Source organism: Ovis canadensis, chromosome X, assembly GCF_042477335.2.
Source record: "Ovis canadensis isolate MfBH-ARS-UI-01 breed Bighorn chromosome X, ARS-UI_OviCan_v2, whole genome shotgun sequence".
Classification (NCBI taxonomy): domain Eukaryota; kingdom Metazoa; phylum Chordata; class Mammalia; order Artiodactyla; family Bovidae; genus Ovis; species Ovis canadensis.
This window is the reverse complement of record NC_091727.1, coordinates 117,440,246-117,465,121: the sequence shown is the minus strand read 5'-3', so window position 1 is coordinate 117,465,121 and position 24,876 is coordinate 117,440,246. Positions and strand designations below refer to the sequence as shown.

The 24,876-nt window shown below is 42.3% G+C and overlaps 1 protein-coding gene across 4 annotated transcripts in view; it reads left to right on the top strand.

Annotated features, from left to right (window-relative positions):
• The window catches only part of LONRF3 (LON peptidase N-terminal domain and ring finger 3), a 63,894-nt gene that overhangs the window by 18,275 nt on the left and 20,743 nt on the right, over positions 1-24,876 (top strand). For 2 of the 4 annotated variants that reach the window (XM_070292110.1, XM_070292111.1), the window contains exons 6-11: positions 5,807-5,921; positions 8,113-8,234; positions 10,565-10,723; positions 11,611-11,773; positions 12,778-12,927; positions 16,242-16,396. In XM_070292110.1, the coding sequence (XP_070148211.1) occupies positions 5,807-5,921; positions 8,113-8,234; positions 10,565-10,723; positions 11,611-11,773; positions 12,778-12,927; positions 16,242-16,396 (864 nt within the window). Of the gene's footprint in view, positions 1-5,806; positions 5,922-8,112; positions 8,235-10,564; positions 10,724-11,610; positions 11,774-12,777; positions 12,928-16,241; positions 21,099-24,876 lie in introns of those variants that run through there. The other 2 variants (XM_070292109.1, XM_070292112.1) reach the window with 1 other exon arrangement.

Genomic DNA, 24,876 nt, shown 5'->3' with positions numbered 1-24,876 from the left:
CCTTTGCTCTCATTTGATAGCCACACAAGAGCACAATACAAGGATGTAACTGGTGGGAAAAGATAGCTATTTCCAGACAAGCCAAACATTTTATCCGGGCTGACATCTAACTGAAAGCATTTATTATTACTATTGTTTACTCCATCACCCTGACAATGTAAAATGCTTTCTTGTGAGAAAATCTGGCCCTACACTGATTTATAAATCCCTCCCTGAAGTGTTTTCTGAAATCATTCCTAAAGTGATAAATAAAAGGGAGAGGAATTTGAGTATATATTTCTAACTCTATCCTCTATATACAGAGTTTCTCTCTCACTCTCTCTGGTGGTGGGGAAGGGAAGGGAGAGAGATAGAGAGAGAAGGAGAAAAGGGTGTGTTTGTGTGTGAGTGTGTATCTACACGTACACGGATGGTGTTTGTTCCAAGATCTAGATTCACACACAGTCATCTCTGTGTCATCTAGTGGAGAAGGAAGATGGGCTTGAGAATCACGTGTGACTTCACATCCCGAGTGCTGCTATTTACTAGCTAGCTATGTGGCCTTGGGCAAGTTATTTAAACATAGTAAAACAGAGCTAATCCAATTAACTACTGCGTATGACTATATAAAGCTAATTTATATGAAAAACAGCAATGCACACATTCCTGATAGCAAGAGAAATGCATTCCATCTGTTCCCAGTCTCTTTACTCAGTCAGCCTGAATAGAAGTGGGTTGAGTATTGAAAGATGATATATTCGAAGCATCTGAACCTTGAATTATTTCAGAGCAATAATTATGCAGCATCTGTGGCAGCATTCTTGTTTGTGACCACTCAGATCAGGGGCATTTTAATCATAGCTCTTGCTAAGAGTTGCTGTATCCTTTTGTGTCTGCTACATTCATCTGCTCATTAAATGTCAGTAGTTATTGCAATTAATTGGCTAGCTATATCATTATTATTTGTATGTGGATTACATTCTTCAGTGAACAAAAGGCCCAATTTTGAAATTCTCAGGAAAAATAGTTTCACAGATACAGGTTCATCAATCAGTCTTCATCATTAGTGTCATCAAATAATGTATAAAAGGCATTCAGATTCACAGGTTTCAAATTACTGAGGAAATGAGATCGTCTGTCTTGGCTGCTTCTAGTAGTTAGATCACAGCAGTGGTTCACAAAGTCAGCCTGCAAGTCACAATCTTGAGAAATACCTTAAATTGTGAAATAGATACACTGGGAAAGTACATAAAAATAGGAATGGATTCTCATAAAATACTGTAAAGAGGCTACTCAAGCAATCCCTTTCAGCCCAAGAAAGAAAACGTTAATTACCAGGACCCTGGAAGCTGCCCATATGTCACTTCTAAATCACCACCCCCCACTGCCCCTAAAATCACTATCTTGACTTTTGTCTCTTCTTTTTTTTAAAAAAAAAGTCTTACCACTCTTGTGTTTATCTCTAAACAGTGCAATTTCATTTTTTCCTGTTTATAAATACTTAATATAAGTTGAATTATCCAGAATGGATTCTTTTGTTGTAACTTCTTTTCCTCGGGATGAAGATTTATCCATGTTATTGCATGTTGGTGAAATTTGTTCATTTTAACTAGTGTATAGTGTCCCATTGTATGAATCTAACAAAATCAGTTATATTCTAGATGGATATTCGGGTTGTATCTAGTTTAGGGCTATTACGGACAATGTTACTCTGAACAGTTTTAATGTCTACTAGTGTATATATGTGTGTGTTAGTTGCTCAGTTATGTCTGACTCTTTGTGAACCCATGGACTGCAGCCTGGTGGGCTCCACTGTCCATGGAATTCTCCAGGCAAGAATACTGGAGTGGGTAGCCATTCCCTTCTCCAGGGAATCTTCCCAACCAGGGATCGAACCTGGGTCTCCTGCATTGCAGCCATTGCCACATTCTTTACTGTCTGAGCCACCAAGGAAGTGTATATATAACTCTCCCCGTTTTCAGTTGGGTTCTCTCTCTTTTTCTTACTGACTTGTAGGAGCTCTACGTATGTCCTAAATGCAAATCCTTCATTAGTCACCTGTGTTGGAAATATCTTCTCCCACTCTGTGACTTGCCTTTTTGCGCTCTTAGTGGCACCTTTCTTTTTTTTTTTTTTTTCCTGTTTGGCCTTTAATTTTTAATTTGGTTTTTAAATTTTTATCAGAGTTGTACATGCACATAGTTTAAGGAAGAAAGCCATTCTGTGAGGCTTATTAAATAAAGACATTTTTCAACATGAAAGCTCTCTTAATGGCATCTTTCAATACACTAACAAGTTCTTAAATTGAATATGGTAACAATGATCAATCTTTTCATTTACAGTTAGCATTTGTGTGTGTGTATGTGTGTGTGTGTTGTTTAGGCAATCTTTTTTCCCCCTTGAGGTCATACAGATATTCTATCTTGTATTCTAAGAGCTTTACTCTTTGTCTTTCACATTCTTTTTTACAGCCCACATGGTGTTGCTTTTTGCGTATGGTATGAGAATCAGTCCAACTTCTTTGCCCCCTATGGATAGCCAACTATCCCAAATAGCACGTATTGAGAATTCTATTTATGTGTGGAAAATCTTCTGTTTTGAAGTGCCACATTTTAAAAAATCAAGAATCTGGGTCTGAATCTATTTCTGGGTTTTGTATTCTATTCTGCGGATCTGTTTGTTCCTGTGCTAGTCTTTCTGCTTTTCAATCAGTACTGTTTTATAATAAATTCTCATGTCTGGTGGAGCAAGTTCTCCCACGTTGCTGCTCTTCAAAAGTGTCTTGGCTCTTCTTGGCACTTTGCCTTGCCTTATGAAGTTTAGAAATCAACTTGCCAAGCTCCACAAAACAAACAAACAAGTGAAATAACCCAATGGGGTCTTTCATTGGGACTTAGTTAGGTCTTCTTTTACTTTCAATGAAATGTTTGCAGTTTCTTATAATAGAGGTCTCATAAGCTTTTGTTAGATTTATTCCTGGGCACTTGATTTTCTTTTTCATTTTTTTATTGTCTTTTTAAAAAGATTTTTATTGGAGCATAATTGATTTACAATGTCACGTTAATTTCAACAGCAAAGTGGATCAGTTATATGTATACATATATCCACTCTTCTAAAAATTCTTTTCCCATATAGGCCGTTCTAGAGTATTAGGTAGAGTTCCCTCTGCTATACAGTAGGTCCTTGAACGCTGTGTGCTAAGTCACTTCAGTCGTGGTCCAACTCTTTGTGACCCTGTGGACTGTAGCCTGCCAGGCTCCTCTGTCCATGGGATTCTCCAGGCAAGAATACTGGAGTGGGTTGCCACTCCTCCAGGGAATCTTCCTGACCCAGGGACAGAACTCGTGTCTCCTGCATCTTCTGCATTGGCAAATGGGTTCTTTACCACTAGTGCCACCTGGGAAGCCCCCAGTAAGTCCTTATTAGTTATCAATTTTATATATAGTAGTATGTATATGTCAACCCGAATCTCTCTCCCCACCTTACCCCCTGGTAACCATAATTTTGTTTTCTATGTCTGTGACTCTATTTCTGTTTTTTGAATAAGTTCATTTCTACTTTTTTTTTTAGATTCCACATTTAAGCGATACCATTATATTTGTCTTTGTCTGACTTCATTCATGGGCACTTGACTTTCGAAAGCAATTGTTAATGTCATCTTTAAAAAAATGTATTCTCTCACGCTTCTTGCTGGTATGTAGAACTACAGTTGTGTGTGTGTGTGTATTTGTCTAGCATTCTTGCTAAATACCTCAATTCCTATTAATTCTAATAATCATTCCAAGATTCTTTTAGATTTTCTAAGTTCATCATCATACCATTTATGAATAACAGCAGCTTTGTTTTTTTCCTTTTCAGTCTTCAGACTTTTTTATCCCTTGCCTTAGTACACTGGTTAGGACCTCCATTAAAGAGGTTTTTTTTTTGAAAATTAATTTTACTTTTTGGCCAATTTAGTAAAGAAAATTTATTAACTCAGTTAGACACATTAACTACTTTTTAAACACATTGATACTATTTAAAAAGTAGAAAACAGTAAATATATGAAAAACTTCTTCCCAGGTCCAGACCTTACTTGGCTTGTTAAAAATAACAAATCTGAATTGCAAACTTTATCAAGTGAGACTTTTCCATGTCTGTGTTTTTAAAGTTCCACAGGGGATTCTCATAATTAGGTTTAGAGACCAATGGAGATTTGTCCATGCAGAGTTTAGTAGGATTGTGTAATTCAGTGACTCCCAACTCTGGCTGCACATTAAAACCACCCAGGAGCTTTAAAAATCCTGATGCGTGGCTCTTACCCTGGACCAACTGATCTGAATCTCTGTAGGTGAGGTCCAGCCTCTATAGTTTTTGAAAGTTCCCCAGGTGATGGGGGAGGGTGGTCTAGGGAGGAGCAAGAGGGAGGGTTTGCCCAGGGACACAAAGGAGACATTTGGGGGTGACAAGTATGTGGATTATCTTGATCTTGGAGATGGTTTCATAGGTGTGTACATGTGTCAACACTTATCAAATTGTACACTTTAAGTATGTGCAATTTATTGCATGTCAATAATATATCTAAAAAGGTACTTAAAGAAAAAACAATCCACGTGATTCTCGAATACAGCAATGGTTGAGAATCATTGTTCTTATAGAAAGGGCATACGGCTGGAAGGGGAAGTTGGAAAGACTTTCATCTGCCAGCAGTTGGCTGTGTACTCTTAGATCAGCGACTTCATTCACTCTGGATCTGTTTCATTCTGGCCAGTGGGCTCGATGTTTTCTCAAGTACTTTTCAGCTCTGATGTTTTGATTCTTTTGCTTGCCTGGCTGTGTGGCTCAGGCTGCTGGTGCACCTCCTGGCCACACGAGGGGGCTGTGCAGCTTGCAGCCTCTTCCTCTCAACTGAACACTCTAGTGAGGTCAAAATAGGCTGTTCTGGCGTCTTTCCCTTCTTTCTGTCCTCTTGGAGAGTGCGAGCTCCACTTCTGAAGCATCATCTTCAGCTGCCTCCATCCAGTGGTCCTACTGCAGGTGAGACTTTCATTAAGCAAAATAAATCCATGAATCTCTGAATATACAGAACAGCTTTTTAAAAGAGGCTCAGATTGCTTTGAAAAAAATAGCCAGTTCCTGCAAAGCAATGAAAATAGGATCTAATTAGAGAATGTGTATGTATACACATGTATCTATGTATGTGTTTGTCTGTCTATTAATAAGCACAGTAATAATCTTACTCTACTGCCCCTGGGCAAACGATCCATCCATGTAAAAGGCAGTATGTTTGTTACAGGTGCAATTTAGAGATCCTTCAGACTGTAAACATTGTTTAGATGAAAAATGGAATCAAGGTTAGCAAATAAACCTCGTCTTTTTCCATTTAATATTATATAAAGTGCTTAAATATGGGAGTGTGTGTATTTATCTCTGTGTCTCTTTATCTATGTGTTTACGTATATTCAGGTGAACAGGTTGGCTAAGTATTTTAGAATGGAATCTAATCAGACACTCTGGGCATTCATCTTCATTTTTCTGGGACCTGACAGGGAAAAAATCTGGATGCTCTGGAAGAGACTGACTAGAACTGATGTTATAAAATGATCTAGATATGTCCTAAATTTTAATGAATGCATTAGTTGATGCTTTTAAATCCAGCTCAGAAATAAAAAGCAAATGGTTTTCCAAAGTGTAAGGGATTGTTTTTTAAAAAGGAAAAAGAACCCTCCTCTTACTCCCACGCATAGACTTTCTCAAATAATACTGTAAAAACCTTAACATTCAATAGCTTTGTCTTTTATGTTTGGTCTGATTGCAATTTTCTTCCATTTTGATTCCTAAATTTCAGATTATTCTACGAACCAGTCACAACACCCTGTGGGCACACCTTTTGCTTAAAATGCCTTGAAAGATGTCTAGATCACAATGCGAAGTGTCCACTGTGCAAAGACGGTCTTTCCCAGGTAAAACGTTGTTTCTTTCTTGATCGGGTTAGCTTATTTGGAATTGGGTATGAAGACAGTATCCTATTGGATCCCAAGCCACTGCACTGTGCTAGAGCAAAACATCCCTTCAGACCATCAATTTCTCCTGTCTTCGAGCCACCCCTCCTCTCTCCACAAAGTCCTCCAGGGAAATGAGGCAACAGCTCGCTTTTTATGAACTGCTAGCAGTGAGATCAATCTGTGTTGGAAACAAAAGTATCAAAATGATGATAAACATGAATCAAAATGGTGATAAACATGGATCAAATTGATGAAAAACACGGATCTTGGTTCTAATCCCATCATGGCCTCTGATTCACTGGTCTTGGCTCATTCATCTATGAGCTCCAGTGTTCCTTTATCATCAATGTTTATTCCATAGTTTGAAGAGATCACTCCCAGGTTCCCAGGAAAACCTCACAGCCCTTCACTGTGGTCCTTGTCCCTCTCCTCAGCTGCCTCCGTTATTATTAGCAGGTATTTGTCTGCTTGAAAATCTCTGGGGGTTCCAGGTCCTCTCAAATGAATCACACAAACACCCACCTTTGCTTTTCAAGTGGGTTTGCTGTAATTTTCTATAGCACAAGAAGATCCGGGAATCCATCTTGTCAGCCCCTCTCCCCCTGCCAGGGACTTGTCTGCCACATTTACAATTAGTATTCATGTTCCTTGACCCCTGTCATCCCTGAGGAGAGGCTGGAGATGATGCAAGACTCTCTCTTGGTGAATGTAGATCCACAGAAGTCACATGTTGAGCTTTCCCAGCACCCCACCATTTAAACTAAGGGAAGGAAGTGAGATAATCACCCAGGATAGCCCTGAGGGTGTGTGTTGGCCTGGGGGGAGGGTCAGTGTCATGTCTGGCCTGGGTAAAGAGGTGGGATTGCTGTCCTGATTGTAGGTGAGGAGCCCATGGCCGTTATACTTAAATAATGCATTCGCGTTGTGGGAACATTACAACATTCAGAACAGCAGAAAGAAGGAAAATATACTGTTGACATTTTAATATGTGCCTTTCCTGGGTTTTTGTTTTAGCATCAGCAGAGGTGTCACCTCCTTCTTGAATAGGCTACCTTCTGGGCCATTGCTTTCTCCCAAAGACTGGGCAAGCCTCTGATTTTCCTGCAGCCAGGCAATAGCAGTGGCTAAGAAGGCATCCTGGAAGCAGAGGCTGTGGGGTCCTGGACTTAGGGGCTAGAAGTTATTTCCACCTGTCTCTGGGTATTCACCTGGGGTCACACTCGCACCATTTTCCAGAGAGAGACATATCTTATTCTGATCATGTTCACTGCGGAACAGACATACGTTGGCAAAGGAAAAAATGTCTGAAGCCTGCCGTGTTATACTCAGGAGCTCCCCCTGCTGGGTCTGTGTGGGTAGTTTCCATAACCAGCAATTCTCTGCAGATGTTGTCATCCCCATTGTCTGGTTCACGCCGTTAACACCCACTCCTTACAGCTCCTTGGATATGCATAGACTAGGGCTGTTTGGGATGCGAGTAATAGTGACAGTTGAGCCTGAGTTAGGTTCTGAAATCAGGGTTTATAATGTAAATTCAGTGATATCTAGATGTTATAATTTAAAAAATAAATAGACAAATGAAATCACCAGTATTTAGTTTATTTTAAAAATACTTAAGTTAGAGGAGAAAAATAGTTATAATATATAGACTCAAAGTATCCAGAAGCCAAGCACTGAGAGTGTGGCAGGGCAGGAAAGGATGAATGATTTTAAAATTGCTTTCTCGTTCCCTGAACCGTTTGACAGTGGACTTTCAGCATATCTCAGGTGGAGAACATTCTGGGAGCTTATAAACACAATAATCAGAAAAAAGGAAAGGAAAAGATTGTCTCCCTTAATTGACAAGAAACATGATCATAATCAATTTCAGTGTTTTAGGAAAGCTATGGCATTTTAAAAACTTCAATGCAGGTGTTTTTCCTTGTTAAAATATTTTTTCTAATTATACAAGTAATTCATTGCATGTGTTTTTTTTAAGGTAAACTCTAACCTCCAGAGATTATATACATTATGACCATATGAGCTGCCAATGTGTCGATCCACGTAACTCCAGTATGTTGGTCACTGAACTGTTCTACTGATTACATCAGAAGTGCTTTGTATTTCTCTGATGACTGCATAATATCTAACTGCCTTGTTCCCCATGTAGTGCTTGGCATCAAGAAAGTACAGCAAAAACGTCATAATGGAAGAGCTAATAGCTAAATTCCTTCCAGAAGAACTCAAGGAACGAAGGAGGCTTTATGAAGAGGAAATGGAAGAACTTTCTAAGTATGCACACTGCTGTTTTCAGTTTCATTCACACCAGCTCATAGAACTGAAAGTGCACATATCTTCCCCATTTAATACCATCAGCTTTAATACCATGCTTATAGCTTGAAATTGGCCACAGTGAGAGTGTTGACAGCATGAAAAATTGGCAAATGCAGTAACAAGGACTTCCCCTCCCCACCCTAGAAAGCTGATTGTTCATTTACCAGCTCACCACTGAAGAAACTTAAGTCAAACCACTGACCAGGTTATTGGCACTAGTAGCTGGGTGTCATGGGCAGGATTCGATTGGAATAAGTTATCAGGGGAACTGAATGAAGTATAGTTGACCCTTAAACAACATGGATTTGAATCATGCAGTTCTACTTATATGTGGATTATTTTCAGTAGTAAATACTGTAGTACTGCATGATCCAATGTGTGGTTGGTCAGATCCATGGATGCTGAACCATGGATAAAGATCAATGAAAGTGAAAGTCACTCAGTTGTGTCCAACTCTTTCCGACCCCATGGACTCTACAGTCCGTGGAATTCTCCAGGCCAGAATACTGGAGTGGGTAGCCGTTCCCTTCTCCAGGGCATCTTCCCAACCCAAGGACTGAACCCAGGTCTCCTGCATTGTGGGCAGATTCTTTACCAGCTGAGCCACCAGGGAAGCATGGATAAAGAGGGCTGGCTCTAAGTTACATGCTGACTTTCAGCTGTGCAGAGGGTCAGTCCCTGTAACTCCCAAGTTGTTCAAGGGTCAGCTGTATTCTGAAGACAGTCTTCAGATACATAAGGAGGTTCTATGAGGTTAAGAACTTTGATGTCAGTCAGACCTGGGCTTGTGACACAGTTTTGCCACAAAGTGAGTAGACTTCATGACCTTAGGCAAGTCACTTAATGTCTTTGGGCCTCAGTTTCCTCATCTGTAACTTGGGGATAACAGTAGTTCCTACCTCAAGGACTCATTATGAAGATCAAATGAGCTGGTGCAGAGTAAGCACAATAAAAGTAATGGTAAGAATGCTTCTGAAAAAAAAAAGAATGCTTCTGGTTATTATGATTCCTCTTCCATCACAGGTGTTGTGAGAGGTAGCGAGTAGGGGTGAGATGGAAGTAGGGCTCCAAACTCTCTGCCTCAGGTAGCAGAAAAAGCAGTGGGAAGCCACTAATTTCTGCCTCTCGTACTGCTGCCCACTCATCTCCCCATTCCCAGCAGAATTCTTACAGTGTTCTGAGGGTGAAGTTCCCGAGGAGGCTGTTCTGGTTTTATGCCCACCCCACAGAAAACATTGTTAAACTGAAACCAGTTTGTCTGCACCTCTCCCCTTGACTAACATGTTTTCCTGGGAAGCCAGAAGTGCAGTCCTTCTTTTCTCATTGACATGTTAGATCTCCTGCAGGAGTCTTTATCTTTCTTTCTGATATTACGTTCACCTTGAATCTTTCTGAACCCTCTTCTCACGTATCATTTAATGTCTTATTAATAAACACTGGAATTTACTGGGGGTATTCCTTTAGGGGAATCAAATTTAATCCTTTTGAGATTTGGGCAGACAATCTAATATTTGTTGGCAGATTTAGGTTCAGATGTCCCTGTGTTGGATTTACTAGACAAACAAGAGAACTGTGATCGGGAGGAGCTGGCCTGGTTGGTGGTTCCCCATCAGGCTGTGTGTCTGAATCTTCATGGGCACACATTGAGAGGCAGACTCGTAGGTCTTGATTTCAGAGCCACTGCACCAGTGTCTCTGGGAGGCGAGGTGCAGTGGCCAGGCTGTCTGTGTTTAAGGGCCTCCAGTGACTCCAATGCACAGGAGCATTTGAGCATCAATGGGCTGTATTACTCTTGCCTCTCTACTGCTCCCTCCTTCCAGCTGGACCTGCCATGCACATCCTCTGGGAGCTTTGCAAATGGGAGATGCTCACAGGGATCTTGCAGAGATTTTCCCACCATCCCTCTGGAGAGCTGGGTCCACTTTTACCACCAGTGCCCTTCCCCATACTGCCAGCAAGACACCTGGAGAGATTGTTTGGAGTGGAGAGTATAAAAGAAAAAAATATGAGCTATAACTGTCATCGACAATGTTAAGGTACTAGAGAACTTCATTACCCAAATTAGAATGTATAGAATATCCATTTTAATCATAGCCGTTAGGCTAACCTGTGCATCAGGTAATGGGACTCAGCCTACAGCATCAGATGCATTTTACTATTTTTTATCAGCTGTCCACACTTTATGCCTCCTTGTCTTCCTGTGGGGGATCCACACGGTGAAATTCGACCAGCCTTTCTCTGTTCTGCTCCCATGCTGTGAGATCCATGTCATTTGCTCTTCCTGACAGCTTAAATAAGAACGTGCCTATTTTCGTGTGCACCATGGCCTATCCCACGGTTCCTTGTCCCCTGCACATCTTTGAGCCTTGCTACCGTCTGATGATCCGTAGATGCATTGAGACAGGCACACGACAGTTTGGCATGTGCCTTGGAGATCCTGTCAAAGGGTAAGCGAGGAGTCAGGTGCGTCAAGGGAGGTTGGGTGGAAAGGATTTGTGGTTTTACTTCGGGGCCCTTCCAGGTGCGTTTGTAAGGATCAGGGTCCCTCCGGCCCCTAGTTTTATCGTGTGAGAGGCTGCCAGTTTAAAGGCACCTAAGGATCAACCTTTTATTAAATAGCTGATACATATTCTAAAACTTGTTTTATAAGAGTGTGAGCCCTGGAATTAAACTGACTGGGCTCATATTCTGGCTCCAGCCTTGGAGGAAGTTTGACTTCAGGCAAATAACTCAACCTTTCTGTGACTCAGTTTCCTTATCTGTAGGGTGGGTACAATAATAGTACCTACTTCTCTGGTTTGTTGGAAGGATTGGGGAGTTAATAATGCACATAAAGTACTGCTGCTGCTGCTGCTAAGTCGCGTCAGTTGTGTCCGACTCTGTGCGACCCCATAGACAGCAGCCCACCAGGCTCCCCTGTCCCAGGGATTCTCTAGGCAAGAACACTGGAGTGGGTTGCCATTTCCTTCTCCAATGCATGAAAGTGAAAAGTGAAAGTGAAGTCACTCAGTTGTGTCTGACTCTTAGCAACCCCATGGACTGTAGCCTACCAGGCTCCTCCGTCCATGGGATGTCCCAGGCAAGAGTACTGGAGTGGGTTGCCAGTGCCTTCTCCGATAAAGTACTGAGTACAGTACAATAAACGGTAACAGTTACACATTAAGATCAGTTTTCACACAAGCATTGCCTGTGGTGTTATTACAGCCATAGATCCTGGGACAGACAAGAAGGCAGAAGTCCCTCAAGATACAACATGGGGTATAGAGATGGAGCAGGGATAGCGGGAAACAGCTTATCAAGAATTTCCTTTCTTAACTCCATTCCCTCTAAACAGGTTTGCGGAATATGGCTGCATCCTAGAGATCAGAAATGTTCAGTTCTTTGCTGATGGCCGCTCAGTGGTCGACAGCATAGGCAAGAGGCGCTTCAAGGTCCTCCATCAGGGCCAGCGGGATGGTTACAACACAGCTGACATCGAATACATTGAAGACCAAAAGGTGAGGGTGGCCAGTGCCAAGAATTCTGAAGCCAGGCTCGCCATGTAGCTTGGCAGATGAAGATGATTGCGGGAGGATTTCTCAGCACTGATGGGAGCCTGGGGATTTCTTCCCCATCTGCTGCAGCCACATTGAATGCCTCCGGGTTGCAGTTCGATTGTGGAACAGCAGTGCACAGCCCATTGTCCAGCCTTCCCCTGCTTAGTTGCTGAGTTGTATCTGTGCATGAGAGGTGCCGAGCCAGATCAACCCTGCAGCCCATTCAGCACTGGAATTGGGTCTCTGCCAGAGATACCAAGATCTGGAGCTGGATCTACATATATATTATTTATTTATTTATTTATTTATTTATCTTTTACAACTTTTCTTTTGAGATAATTGTAGATTCACATGCACATTTCTATTTTTAAACGTGCAGCGTGGCCAAGAGCCCTTCCCAATAATCCATCATTCCATAAGTGAGAAAGAGGACATGTCCAGTTAATCCTGGGTTTTCTGAATTAATGGGTAAATTATCCTGTAATCATTGATATTTATATTCACTTCTTAGTACAAGAGTAATAAACATTTGCTCAATGAATAAATGTATTTGCCTTGGAAGATAGAGTTACACGCTGAGACACAGACACATTCCTGTCCCTCTTCCCAGGGAGCAATGGGAAAGCAGATGTCAAAAATGAAAAGGAGAGAGTTGTGAACTAGCACAACCTAGGTGAACAGCACACATCCACTCAGGCCAGTTTGCATCGCTAGTTTTCTATATGTCTGGCTGTTTCAGCTCATTTACCCAGTTGAACCTTTCTCCAATCCACCACTCTCAGCAGTATTTCCACACAGTCCATCATCCAGCTGAAGAGCCTTTCACACATCACACAGCCCACAACCAGAAGGGTGAGCCTTCCCAGAGGGTGGCAGGAGGGATGCTCAAAGAGCCACGTGTCATAAAGGGTTCTAGGTGTGATGGAGAAGGTACAGAACGCTTCATTCCACTTTGGTACTTTCAGGTTCAAGGAGAGGATTGTGCTGAGCTCATGGGATTACATAGCTGTGTCTATGAGCAAGCGTCATCATGGTTCCATTCCCTCAAATCATCTTTGAAGAACCGGATACTCAATCATTTTGGTCCAATGCCAGAGAAAGATGCTGATCCCCAGGTATATGAAAATGTCTTTTTGTAATCAGTCATTCCCACCAGATAAGAGAGCCTGGGTTTTGTGATTAGATGGGTGTGTGGTTTCCATCCAGCAAATTTAGTGTAGAGGGGAAGATGGATCCAAATTGGTCTCATTCTGCTAGGCAGTGGGCATCATGGTTAAGAACAAAAGGACCCCAAGTCAGACTTGAGGTAACTAAAGTGAAGAGTCTTTCATGGGAGTCCAGATGCCCACCGTGGTGATGTGTTAGGGTGACAGGATTCACAAAAGGCCAGGCCTAAAAGAAGGGGATCTAGGGGAACTGAGATCAAAGGCTGCCATGTCTCAGGGGCTTCAGAGCTCTCTTCCCCATTGCTCAGGGCCAGCCACCTTGCAGGGCTCCAGCTGCAGGACCACAGAAACTTTTCATACCCAGCTCCCTTGAAGCTTAGCCCTGGAGGTCTAGACCGTTATCATTATCCTCGTTATGGGATGAGCAAGTTTCCTGAGAAAACTGACCCAGTCCTTAAATCTACCCTTTTCTCTACTAGAAAAGAGCTCACTAGATTCTACCAGATCAATCTATTTCCTGGAGGGATAGGTCCATGTGAGAGATCCAGCTGCAGATCAGAAAAAAGCTCCCCAGGAAAGTGACAGTAGCTAATTTTCATGAAGCTTTCCGTACCTAGTGTAAATCAGGGACTAGGAGTTGGTGATGAATAGGGAGGCCTGGCGTGCTGCTATTCATGGGGTCGCAAAGAGTCAGACACGACTGAGTGACTGAACTGAACTGAGGACAAGATTGGAGATGTTATTGTCAAACATTAATATTTTCACACCATCACCTTTCCACATTCTGAGCTAGCTTCTGCAATATCATCCCCATAACTTCCTTGATTCTTGACTTATACTCAGTCTTGACTCTGTCACAATAGTAAAATAGAGTATGTTGGTTCTGACATCCATGCTAAAAGATTGATCCTCCTTACCTCTAGCTATGTGACCTTGGGCAAGTCCTTTCCCTTTTGTCAACTTTCCCCCATCTCTGAAATGAAGGAGGTAGATGAGGAGGTCTCTAAAGTTCCTTCTTCCTCTTGCCTTCTAAGGCTGTAAAACACCAATCTCTTCCCTAATGGGCTGAAGTGTCTTGTTTTCTCCAGACCACAAATGTGGCTCCTTCCCCCTATTCAAAGGCATCATGAATGTTGGAGGGAGAAGGGCAGTTAATGCTTCCCAGTGATCAGGCTCCTGGCTCTGGGCCAGTGTGACTCATGACTATGACAGAGCTCTGAGAAAGCTCACGATCAAGTTGAATATTCCCCTTCATCTTCTGGAAAGCATTCTCCCCGAGTCAGGCAAAAGATAGAGCTCAGTAATGGTGACAGCATCTTCCATAAAAGAAAACATGGATGCCACAGAGTGATTCATAAGGGATCAGTGACACAGAAAGCTGAAATCTTGGGTTCTGTTTCATTTCGTTTGAGGACTGTTATCATGTTGCTTTGGCAGCAGTGGCAGAAAAAAAAAAAAACATCTAGTTTGAGCCATTCAATTCTATAGCCCCAGCGGTCCCATTAATAAGAATGTTCTAAGGCTCCAGAGGGGGTTTCTTAGAAACTGCCACATGTATTAACATTAGCTTAAATATCTTTCTTAATGATCTTGGGAAATACAGTTCAGGATATGTCGATCTAACATTCAGAACTTATCAGAGGAGGGAGGAGATGTTACAGACTGCAGCGAGGGACAAAAAGAATCCAAATGAATCTAGAGGCATAGAGAAGCAAAGAGGCAGCAAGGGTTGGGGGAAAATCAGGTGACCAGTTTGGAGGCAAATAATCCCATGTGTAGATGGTTTGACCAGAATGTGGTTCTCTGCAGTCCTAAAGCCAACCTTCCGAAGGATGTGGGCAGGAAGCTCATTTGGGGCTTAGTAGGAAATAAGTTGGGTTTCCCTGGTGGCTCAGTGGTAAAGAATCCGCCTGCAATGCAGGAGACGTGAGTTTGATCCCTGTGTGGGGAAGAATCACTGGTAAAGGAAATGGCAACCCACTCCAGCATTTTTGCCTGGAAAATTCCATGGACAGTGGAGCCTGGAGGGCTCAGTCCATGGGGTTGCAAAAGAGTCGGACAGGACTGAGCAACTAAACAACGAGAAAATAAGTCAGCAATGCCTACAATGTGTGCCTGGGACACTGCTGACAAACAGAATTTTGGTGCAGGATTTCTGTGGGGGTGGGAAAGCTCTTTATTTGAGGAAACCTGGGGTGGAATATATTTCCATGTGACTGTGTTTTGCAATTGGAATTTTTGCAAAGTTTTCCTTTGAGACAGTGAACCATTGGCTCTGGTTTTTGGGGAGAAGCTAACTGTGGCCCATATAATGACCTGGCATATATATGTAGACTCTTGCCTTCAGCCAGAAACAGGGAAAGGAAGGGAGGTAAGAGACACACAAAGCGTAAGAAGCCATAAGAACTGAAAGCTCACATGCTTTGCATACCAGGCCTAAGGGCCTAAACAGAATCTAAGAGGTGGAAGAGGCTGAATAGTCATCTCTTGGTCTCCACGGGGGATTGGTTCCAGGAGGCCCCTTCTATAAAGTGATGCAGAGCAATGAGTACAACCAGCCCTCTGCATCTACAGGTTTCATGTCTGCAGATTCAGTCAACCAATTTCAGTCCGTAGTTGGTTGAGTCTGCGGATATGGAGGGCTGACTGCAGTAGCTAGTTCAGCTCATGAAATCACACTGGCTAGAAGGTATGGTGTATTTATTAAGATATCAATGTGTCTGCTTTAGCCACTACCAAAAATAACTGTAGCTTAGACTAGATAGAGAGCAAAAGTCATAGAGATGGGGAGCTAGGGCAGCCGTATTCTATGAGATCATTCAGACACCCAGGCTCATTCCTGACAAAGCTCTACCTCCTGTAACTGCTGCCCTCATCCTCCTGAGTAAAGAAAGTGATCATCACTATGTCCACGTTCTGCCCAGGGGAAAGGGAGAGAAAGATGAAGGCAAGGGCACATGCCCCTTTTCCAGAGAATGACCCAGAACTTATACGTATCAATGCCTCTTACATCTCATTAGCCAGGACTTTGTCATATGGCTGCAAAGGAGACTGAGCAATGTAGCTTCCCCACCCTCGGCCCCAGTGGCTGTATGCCCAGCTAAGATAAAGGGAAATAGATATTGGGGAGGGGGTGTAATTAGCAGTCTCTGCCACACACAGAAGCAGTTCCACCTGGATTGTTTCCTGGCAGCTTTGGAAGCCTGCAGACTGGGATCGCTTCTGTGGGAATAGGATGAACCCATACCATTTCTCTGTTGCAGATCAACCCGAATGGCCCGGCCTGGTGCTGGTGGACGTTAGCGGTTCTTCCATTGGAAAGCCGAGCTCAGCTCCCGTTCCTAGCAATGAGGTCCCTGAAGGATCGGCTGAATGGTATTCGGCGAGTCCTGGCCTTTATATCCCGAAACCAGAACTAGTGAGTGGATTGCTGAAAAGGAGCCCCCACGCTCCCCCACCACTGCGGGGGAGTCATCTTGTAAATATATCTAATTGCAATAACATCTTAGAAGGAAGTATCAAACAGAATCACTCTCCTGCTATTGATCAGAGAGAAATTAAGTGAAAAGACCAGAAAAATGTGATCTGTTTGCAACTTTCTTTCTGAAGATGCTTCTTGACATGCTGCACAACTACATGCACAGCAGAGGTTGTTTAAGAGCCCAGAAGAAAAAAAAAATTTTTGATTTTGACATAAAATTTTCTCAAAGTTTAAAGTGGTTTTGCTTTAATTTTCTGTCTTTCATAGAGGAATGACTGTGTGGTTGAAATGTGATACCCAGTTCCTAATCATGTTGCTACATTATCTTACTGACTTTTGAGATCTCATTCCAAATGTTTCAGATTTTATATAGCATTGTGTAAAATAATGTTCATAGTTCTTTCTGTTTTAATAATTTATTTTTTTGCACTACAATATCTTTTTTCCCCCTACATGTGTGTTTGTAACTATTTAAGTGTGCATAACTGAAAAATACTGCTTTATTTATTGCTGTGGTTTACCATGTACCTAGGGGGAAGTAACAATACTAGAAATGTGTGATTTTTGCTTTAACAGTTTGTGCTACATGTGACCCCAGTTCTTAAACCATTTCAGTATCTATCCAATTAGATGCTTAAAGGAAGTTCAGCATCATGCTAAGATCATCTGTCTTTACAGATTCTATTTTGCTTTCAATTTGAATGCAACAGTAGAAAACACTTATGGGATTCGGCATAGGTTATGGAATGAGCCAGGGTGTGATAAAAATAATCCATTTGCTATGGAGGCAGGATGAAGGAATTATTTTTCTGGACTCAAGAGATGAATTAGAGGAGTATATTTTATTACAATCTCTCATAGGCATTTATTTCAGCAATCTAATTATATCTTAATTTCTCTCCAATTCAGTTAGAATGGGAAGGCGGGAGAATATAAGTCTTCAGAAGTGATGGTTTTCAGTCTGGCACATCACAACCATGCCCAGCTAGCCTCCATACCCCACCTCTTGTCAGTCAGGGTTGTGAGGATCATGGCCTGGCTAGCATGTGTGGAAACACTTGATGAGGATGGATCATTATTAAAAGTGTAAAGAAACCAGGAAAAAAAGATGTAGAACCCTTTTTAAAAAAACCCTCAAACTACCTTTTTGGTTTTTAAAGCTTTTCAAAGGAAGCAGACAGTTAATCCATGATTTTATCTAAACATGATCTTCCCTCCTTGTGATGGGCTAAAGATTTCAACACAGGGGAGGAACAGTGAAAAGAGGGTAAGGGTGAGGTTTTGTTTAGCTTGCTTAGTGCAGTTTGATTTCTTTAGTGCCAGGACAACCTGAAAACAGGAGTGTTATAACAACCAAATGAAAAGATTAGGGCAGGGAAGAAATGAATTGTGTTATTCCTACCTTCATGTAAATAATCCCCCCGTGTGACTCTGGACAGCTGCGACGCGTGACTCATGTGCAGCCCATCCACTCTGTTCCCGTGAGAGGTTATTGCCACAAGTAATCAGGCTGACTTCTTCCATCACCACCTGTGGCCAGAAACAGAAAAGGGAGAATGGGTTGATCCCTCAGAAAAGAGAGTCACGTAAGCAAAAACCAAATAACCTCTTCTGCACTTTCTTAACGAACACCGTGTTGTCAGAACATTGTGGTCCCAGGTTGGGTGTTTGGAGCCCAACTGGGCCAGTAAAAAATGGAAGTATAGGAGTGGTTGCTGCCCAAGCAAACTCTCCCAGGCTCAGGGAGGAGGAAATGAAAGGCTCCTGCTCCCACCTGGTACCCAACCAGATGGTCAGATACAGTCCTAGGACAATAGTTTCCTATTATCTGCATAAATGCAGCAGAGGGCCATAAGTGTCTCTGATTGCTAGATGTGTTACTTTTGTGATTTCAGTTTTTCTGAGAACCAGTTTGTCATCTAGCAAATGGTGATGATAAATACTGCATGTAGGGTTGTTATGAATACAGCATTAAGTGAGATAATATACATATATCACTTAGCATAGTGCCTAGCACATAGGAGTCATTCAACAAATAACTGCTATGATTAGATTATTCATAGTTACAGAATATCATCAGGGGCTACATTTCCATAAAAACCTGCCTTTACATACAATACCCATTTCCAACCCCTTTACAATTGGTTGAGGGAATCCACACCTCTGATTTTCAGACCATAACTTGATGATTTACATGTAATTCCTTTGGGAGTCAAGTCTGTTTGGGAAAATGAAAAGACTGGAAAACAAATGAGGGTTAGAAATAAGGGGAAAATCCCATGCCAGCAAATTTTCCCTCTTTCGAGAAGACTAAAAAGTAGTGTTGTTTGGAGGTCTAGAATTTCTGATATAATGGAAGCCTTAAATTCTAACTCCATAGAATAACCAACTCATCACTTCTTGCTCTCCAAAATGTATAAAATTCCACATCATAGGATATTTCACATTGATGAGGGAGGACCTAACTGTAGCAATAGATCTTGGCTAGGCAGACATGCACTTGCCTCCCAGTACCCTTGATACACATTTGGATTGTTTTATAGCAAGCTTTTGTTTCAGTAGTGGTTGGAGGCAAGGTGCAAAGCTAAGCCTTGACTTTCTTTGATATGTACTTGAATGGGGTAATCAACTGGACATGACCATTTTGCTGTTTGTGACTTGATTTTGCTGCAAAGCTTAAGAATAAAGAGTATACACAGTATAAACATAAAGTTAAATCTAGGCCAGGAGGACAAGACTTCCCCCTTGGTAGTCAGTGACATTTATTCAGCTAGTTTATTGTGATTGACATAGTCTTTTCCTAGTAGGTTATTTTCCCTGTGCGTGTGTGTGTGTGTGTGTGTGTGTGTGTATAAAGATGTATATAGGTGTATATAGATGTGCATATATATATATATGTGTGTGTGTGTGTGTGTGTACTTGTGTGTATATATATGTATATATATATTAGGTACCAAGCAGACATTATGCCTTTCTGCTTTGTACTGTACTATTATTGCTGCTAGCTAATAACCAGCAAAATGTAGAAAATGAAAAATGATAAAAACTAATTTTCTGTAGATAACTCGGAGAAGAGTGCTTGCCCCTTATGTAGTGGGGTAGAGAACTGACTATGTCAACAATTTGCCTTTTCTGAAGGATGACTGCATCTAGTCCTCTGCTGCCATAGCACTCTGGGGCTAGCCAAATCACTGCGCATGTGGCGCTTCCAATTCTGCTTGTGGAGCCGAACTGGGTTCAGATAGTCCCCTGTGACTGAGTGTTAGAGTGGTGGAGCTCTGAGGCTGGTTCACAGCACCCAGAGGTCTCTCACTGCCAATAGATCACATACTGTTGATGGCCTGGAACCCGCTGGGGACTATGTTTCCCCTCACCAATTCCTTTTCCAGGATGGGAGTGTTATTCAGGGACTCGTTCCTTGAGTTCCCAACATGTTGACTTTGCATCTATTTCTGTTTCCCAAGGCAGAATCATAGCAGAGATGTGCAATCGAGATGCAGATAGAAGGCATCCCAAATAAGAGAAAAGGACAGATTTTCAGCCCATTCTTGGGCATGAGGAATGAGGTTTTGATTTGATCAAAGACAGTTCTGAGAAGCAGCCAGCTGCATGGCCTGCGATTTGTGGCCTTTCCTGAGTGCAAGAAAGAAGGAAAAGGAGCCAAGTCAAATGTATGCATTTGGTTCCTCTTAGAATGATAGCTCCCACTGTTCAACTATTTAATAATCTGGATTATGCACAACCAGTGGTGAAATGAAGACATTTCCCCTTACAAATGGGTATTTTCAAATGCGCTAAATTAACCTTGAGAGAGAAGTGCCTGTAATCTCTGTTCCTGGTGTCATTTTAAAGCTTTTGCTTCGTGATTGTGTAGCCGTTTAAAACCTTGTCGCAGCAAATGTGATTAACAAGTTTACAAAGCAACACTGTAGCTTATGCTTCATTTTGAAAGTTGCTTGACATTTATCTATAGTCAAAGCAATGATAATAAACAACAACAAAATCAAAGGAGAGCAAATAGTTCAGTGTGGCATCATAGGCTTTACCTTAGATAAACTAGTTCCGTCATTTTATGCAGTTCTTGGTAATGCCAGGATTAAAATATCAAGCAAGCCATTTAAACAGTGGCCAATGTGTCTTTGTGTTTGTAATTCCCATTGTTTGTTAAGCAGCCATTTTACTCTTGCATTGTAATGACCCAAACGGGGAATAAATATAATGCTTCTTTTTTTTTCTTCCCATATTGCTATTCAACTACCTCTATATGCTTGTTGTCTCTTTAGGGTCTTCTTTCCTCGAAATCTATACAAATGAAGTTTCAGTTCATCTATGTTGTAATAACAATGTGATATAGACAGTCTCTGTGAAAGCTTGTTGTTCATTTAAAAATGTTTCCTATTGTCTCACTTTGTATCTAACACAACTCTACCCATACTGTAGGGCAAGAATTGCCCAAATGACTTCAGTATTTTTTTGTCAGAAGCTGAATTGAAAGCGATCAGAACATCTATTTTGTTCTTGTTCCTATTGGTTGTAATACATTTGACTGGAAGATGTTTCAAGGAAATAGATCTTATGTATGTGACAGCAAGGCAGGTGTGAACTGATTAAACTAATTGTTTAAAAATGCACCAGAAAAGCTTGTTGTTACTAATTATGTTGAAACTTTTTGCTAATAACCTGCCATTACTTTGTCAATCCGTTCATATATTGGGTTTGTTTAAAGCAGAGCACAATACCTAGTATATTTTCTTTGGCATGATAAAATGTTCATGAAAGCAAATTTCATGTTTTTATTTTGATTCAATGGTGTCTCAACAATCGGCTGAAGCTAAGGCCCACAGCATGAGCCGTTTGACAGGAAAACGGGTAAAATTGGCTAGGACAATGAGTGATATTGACTGAGCTGACACTGGCATAAGAGCTTCAGTAACATCTCACCTCCTTTAGCATATGGGTGTTAGTCTCGCACCACTGAGGACTTTACACAGGTTCCATTTTGCTGCTGAAGAAAAAAAAGACATGGGAGTAGAACAATTTAAAAAATGATAGAAAACTCCCCTTGGGCCTGACCATGTTCTTTGTAACAGAATCTTTCCGGTAATTGAGAAAAATCCGAACTCCTACCAGCCAGGTCCCAGAGGGAATGCTTGGTTCTGTTGGACATGTCCCTTCTATGCCTTATTTGCTGCTGTCTGGTTCTCATGAGATAGAGCACACACAGGCCAAAGGCACAGTCTTCCCTTCAAGGCAGGTCTTCTGCCCAGAATGCCACCTAATTCTCTCTGGAGAACTGGATTGAATTATCTTAAAAGAAGGTCTTGTTCGATCAAAGCCAAAGCCAACACTTTCTGCTTTCTCTCTGCTGGGATCCACCCTTTGAGTTCTCCACGGCCAAAGATGCCTCCCTAGAAGGAACTTCTGGTCTCAAAACAAGACAGGAGCCAGAGAAGGGATGGACAAATGCCCCCAACCCACAGGCTCCCAGATGTTTACACTTTCCTGCCCCCTCTTATGTTCTATGATTTCTTCACTCCTAGGAGGGACTGGGGTGGGATGGGAAGGAGCTGATGTCAATACTCTCCATATTGCCTTCTTCCAGGCAATGCATAAACTTCCCAGCAAGACTTGTCCATGGTCAGCCTACTGCAGAGCCATGCCCTAGTCAAGGCAGAGGAGGGGGAGGCCCCAAGGAGCCCTGCTCTAGATCTCAGAGTTCACCTCTCCCACCCTTTCCAGTTTTCTGCTACTGATTTCCCCATTTCAATTGATCCTCACATTGACTGGTCAGCCGTGTTTACTGTCCACACATGTATGACCCAATGTCATGGTTGCATTACAAAGTCCTAAAAACCCCTTTCCTCCACTTAGTGAAGTGCTTCCCACTAGCCCCCCTGTAGAACACCACCTGCGTCTCAATAAGTCAACATCAACAATTTCTGGATACCACAAGTACAACAAAATTAAGTCCCCAAATAGCTTACTTAACAGAAGTCAAGTTTTGCTATAAAAATCTTGCTTCTCTTGGCTATTAGAGGTGCATTATGGGAACATCCAACACAGCCACAGGAAAAGGGGAGATCACTGACCCTTTGGACCATGTGCTTCTCCTACAAGCCCCAGTGAGCACTTTCATAAGAGGACCAGGGCTGAGGGTTGGGAGAGCATGAAGTCTACAAATGGAGTTAAGCACTTTGGTTTCAGCAGTCTACAAGGATAAGTTCCAACTGGAGGAAGGGAAGGAGGAAATGGTTAATCATGACAACTCATGTGACTTCCTTTTACTGCCTTCTGTGAAAAACTTCATGTATCCTCTTCTCATAGTGACTGGATTTGATCTTCCATCCTGGTTGGGGATACCACTTATGCCCAAACCAAGACTGAAGTCATGTCTTCAGGAAGCACAAGTCATGTTCTTACACCCTTAGATGTTCTAAGGCCCAACTAACATACACTGAGTGTTCCCTGCATACCAGGCTCTTTTCTAGGTTTTCAAATATTTAGCGTCTCATGAGATCTTCACTCTAATCTGTGAAGTATATCTCTAGTCCCATGTTATAAGTAGTAAACTATAGCACAGCCTGGTTACAGTACTTGCCTAGGGTCATACAGATGAAAACCTGGGCAATCTGATTCCAGAGCCCCCGACCTTCACTGCTCTTATGAGCTCCCCCCACAGGGTGCCACAGATTCACCTGGTGGCCATTTGGTTGGGGAACCTGCAGAAAGGGTTATAGTAACCTTTTCTGTGTGAGCAGCACCCCTTGACCGATAATAAACGACATGCAGGGTGTTGGGCTCCACATTATCGTGTTTAGTCCTGAGGTGGGTCCTATTGTCATCCCTGTTCTACAGAGGAGGATGCTGTGCTTCAGAAAAAGAATGCAACTTCTTGAAGGCCACGCAGCTGACCTTGGGATCCAGGCTGTCTGACTCCACAGTCCTTAAGCTGCCTCTCATGAACTCCACTGCTCTCATTTCTCAGGCCTCACATTTCTTATATTCTGACAGCTGCCCCCCCACCCCCCACCAAAAGACATCTATCTAATAGGAAGACCAGAAACGAGAGATTTCAGGTTGGTTCTTAGGTCCAATAATCCCATCAAGTGCCTGGTCTGTTTCCATCTTTCCCGAATGTTTTTATTTTGTTTTGTCTTTTGTGTTGGTTTTTGGCTGCACTGGGTGTTCATTGCTGTGCGTGGGCCACTCATTGCGGTGCACGGGCTACTCATTGCATTTGCTTCTTGTTGCAGAGCACTGGCTCCAGAGCGCAGGCTTAGTAGTTATGGCTGGCGAATAGGCTTAGTTGCTCCATGGCATGTGGAATCTTTCTGGACAAGGGATCGAACCCATATCCCCTGCATTGGCAGGTGGATTCTTAACCACTGGACCACCAGGGAAGTCCATCCTGGATGTTTTTAAAGCCTCATCATTAATGAAACAACTTCACAAAGAAGGCTGTCTACCTCATCCTTCCCGCTGGGAGCCAGGTGCCAAAAGGGGTGGGGTTTTGTTGGCCATCTGTAATACAGGACTATAAATCCACAGATGAAAGGATTTTTTCTAAGTTGAAAAAGGTGTTTTGCATTCTCCTTAGAATAGCCTGTGACATCTTACCAGTTCCCTCATTAGTTGTAAGTTAAACACAATCTTTGTGTTTGAAAAATAGATAAGCGAAAAGGGGATGGATCTTTTGATGCTCACATCTCCTTCAAAGTTCAGATGGAAGGGTATTCACCAGAGGCCTTTCCACCTATAGGAACTGGCAGCAAAACAGAGGCTCAGCTATAGTGGTAATTCTTAGTCCAGGTCCCGCAAGGGTAGGACAAGTATTTACAGGACACATTATATGCCAGGCACTGGGCTACAGAGAAGAACACAGGACATCTGTGCCCTTGAGAGGCTCACAGCCTAGGGAAGAAAACGCAGGGTATTACATAGATACACAGAGCATTACTTTCTTCAAAGGAAAAGTACCTAATTTTGCTTGGGGTGGTATTCAAGGAAGGCTTCTTGGAGGAGGTGATACAGAAGCTGAATCCTGAAGAATGAGAAGTTTTCCAGATGAAAGTGTGGAGAGGGATTGAAAAACATTCCAGGCAGAAGAAACACATGAAAAAAAAAATCTATTAAGTTCATAAAGAGAGCATCAGCCAATGGTGTGTAATATTGTGAACAGTTCAGTCCAACAGGACCCAAGGCTTGGCAATTCCTGACAGAGAAGCAGGCCCCAGTGTCTCACACTTTTGTTTTATCCTGATTGAAAGCACCAACCACTGTCTGGGGAGACCTGTGCAGTGAACTTCTGGGAGGAGGTGGGCTAGCATGGGAGAGCCCAGCCCACTGGCCAAGTCAGGTTTCATGGGGTAACTGCCATGGGAGCCCCTTCAACACAGCCTGATTCCTGCTGTTGAGCC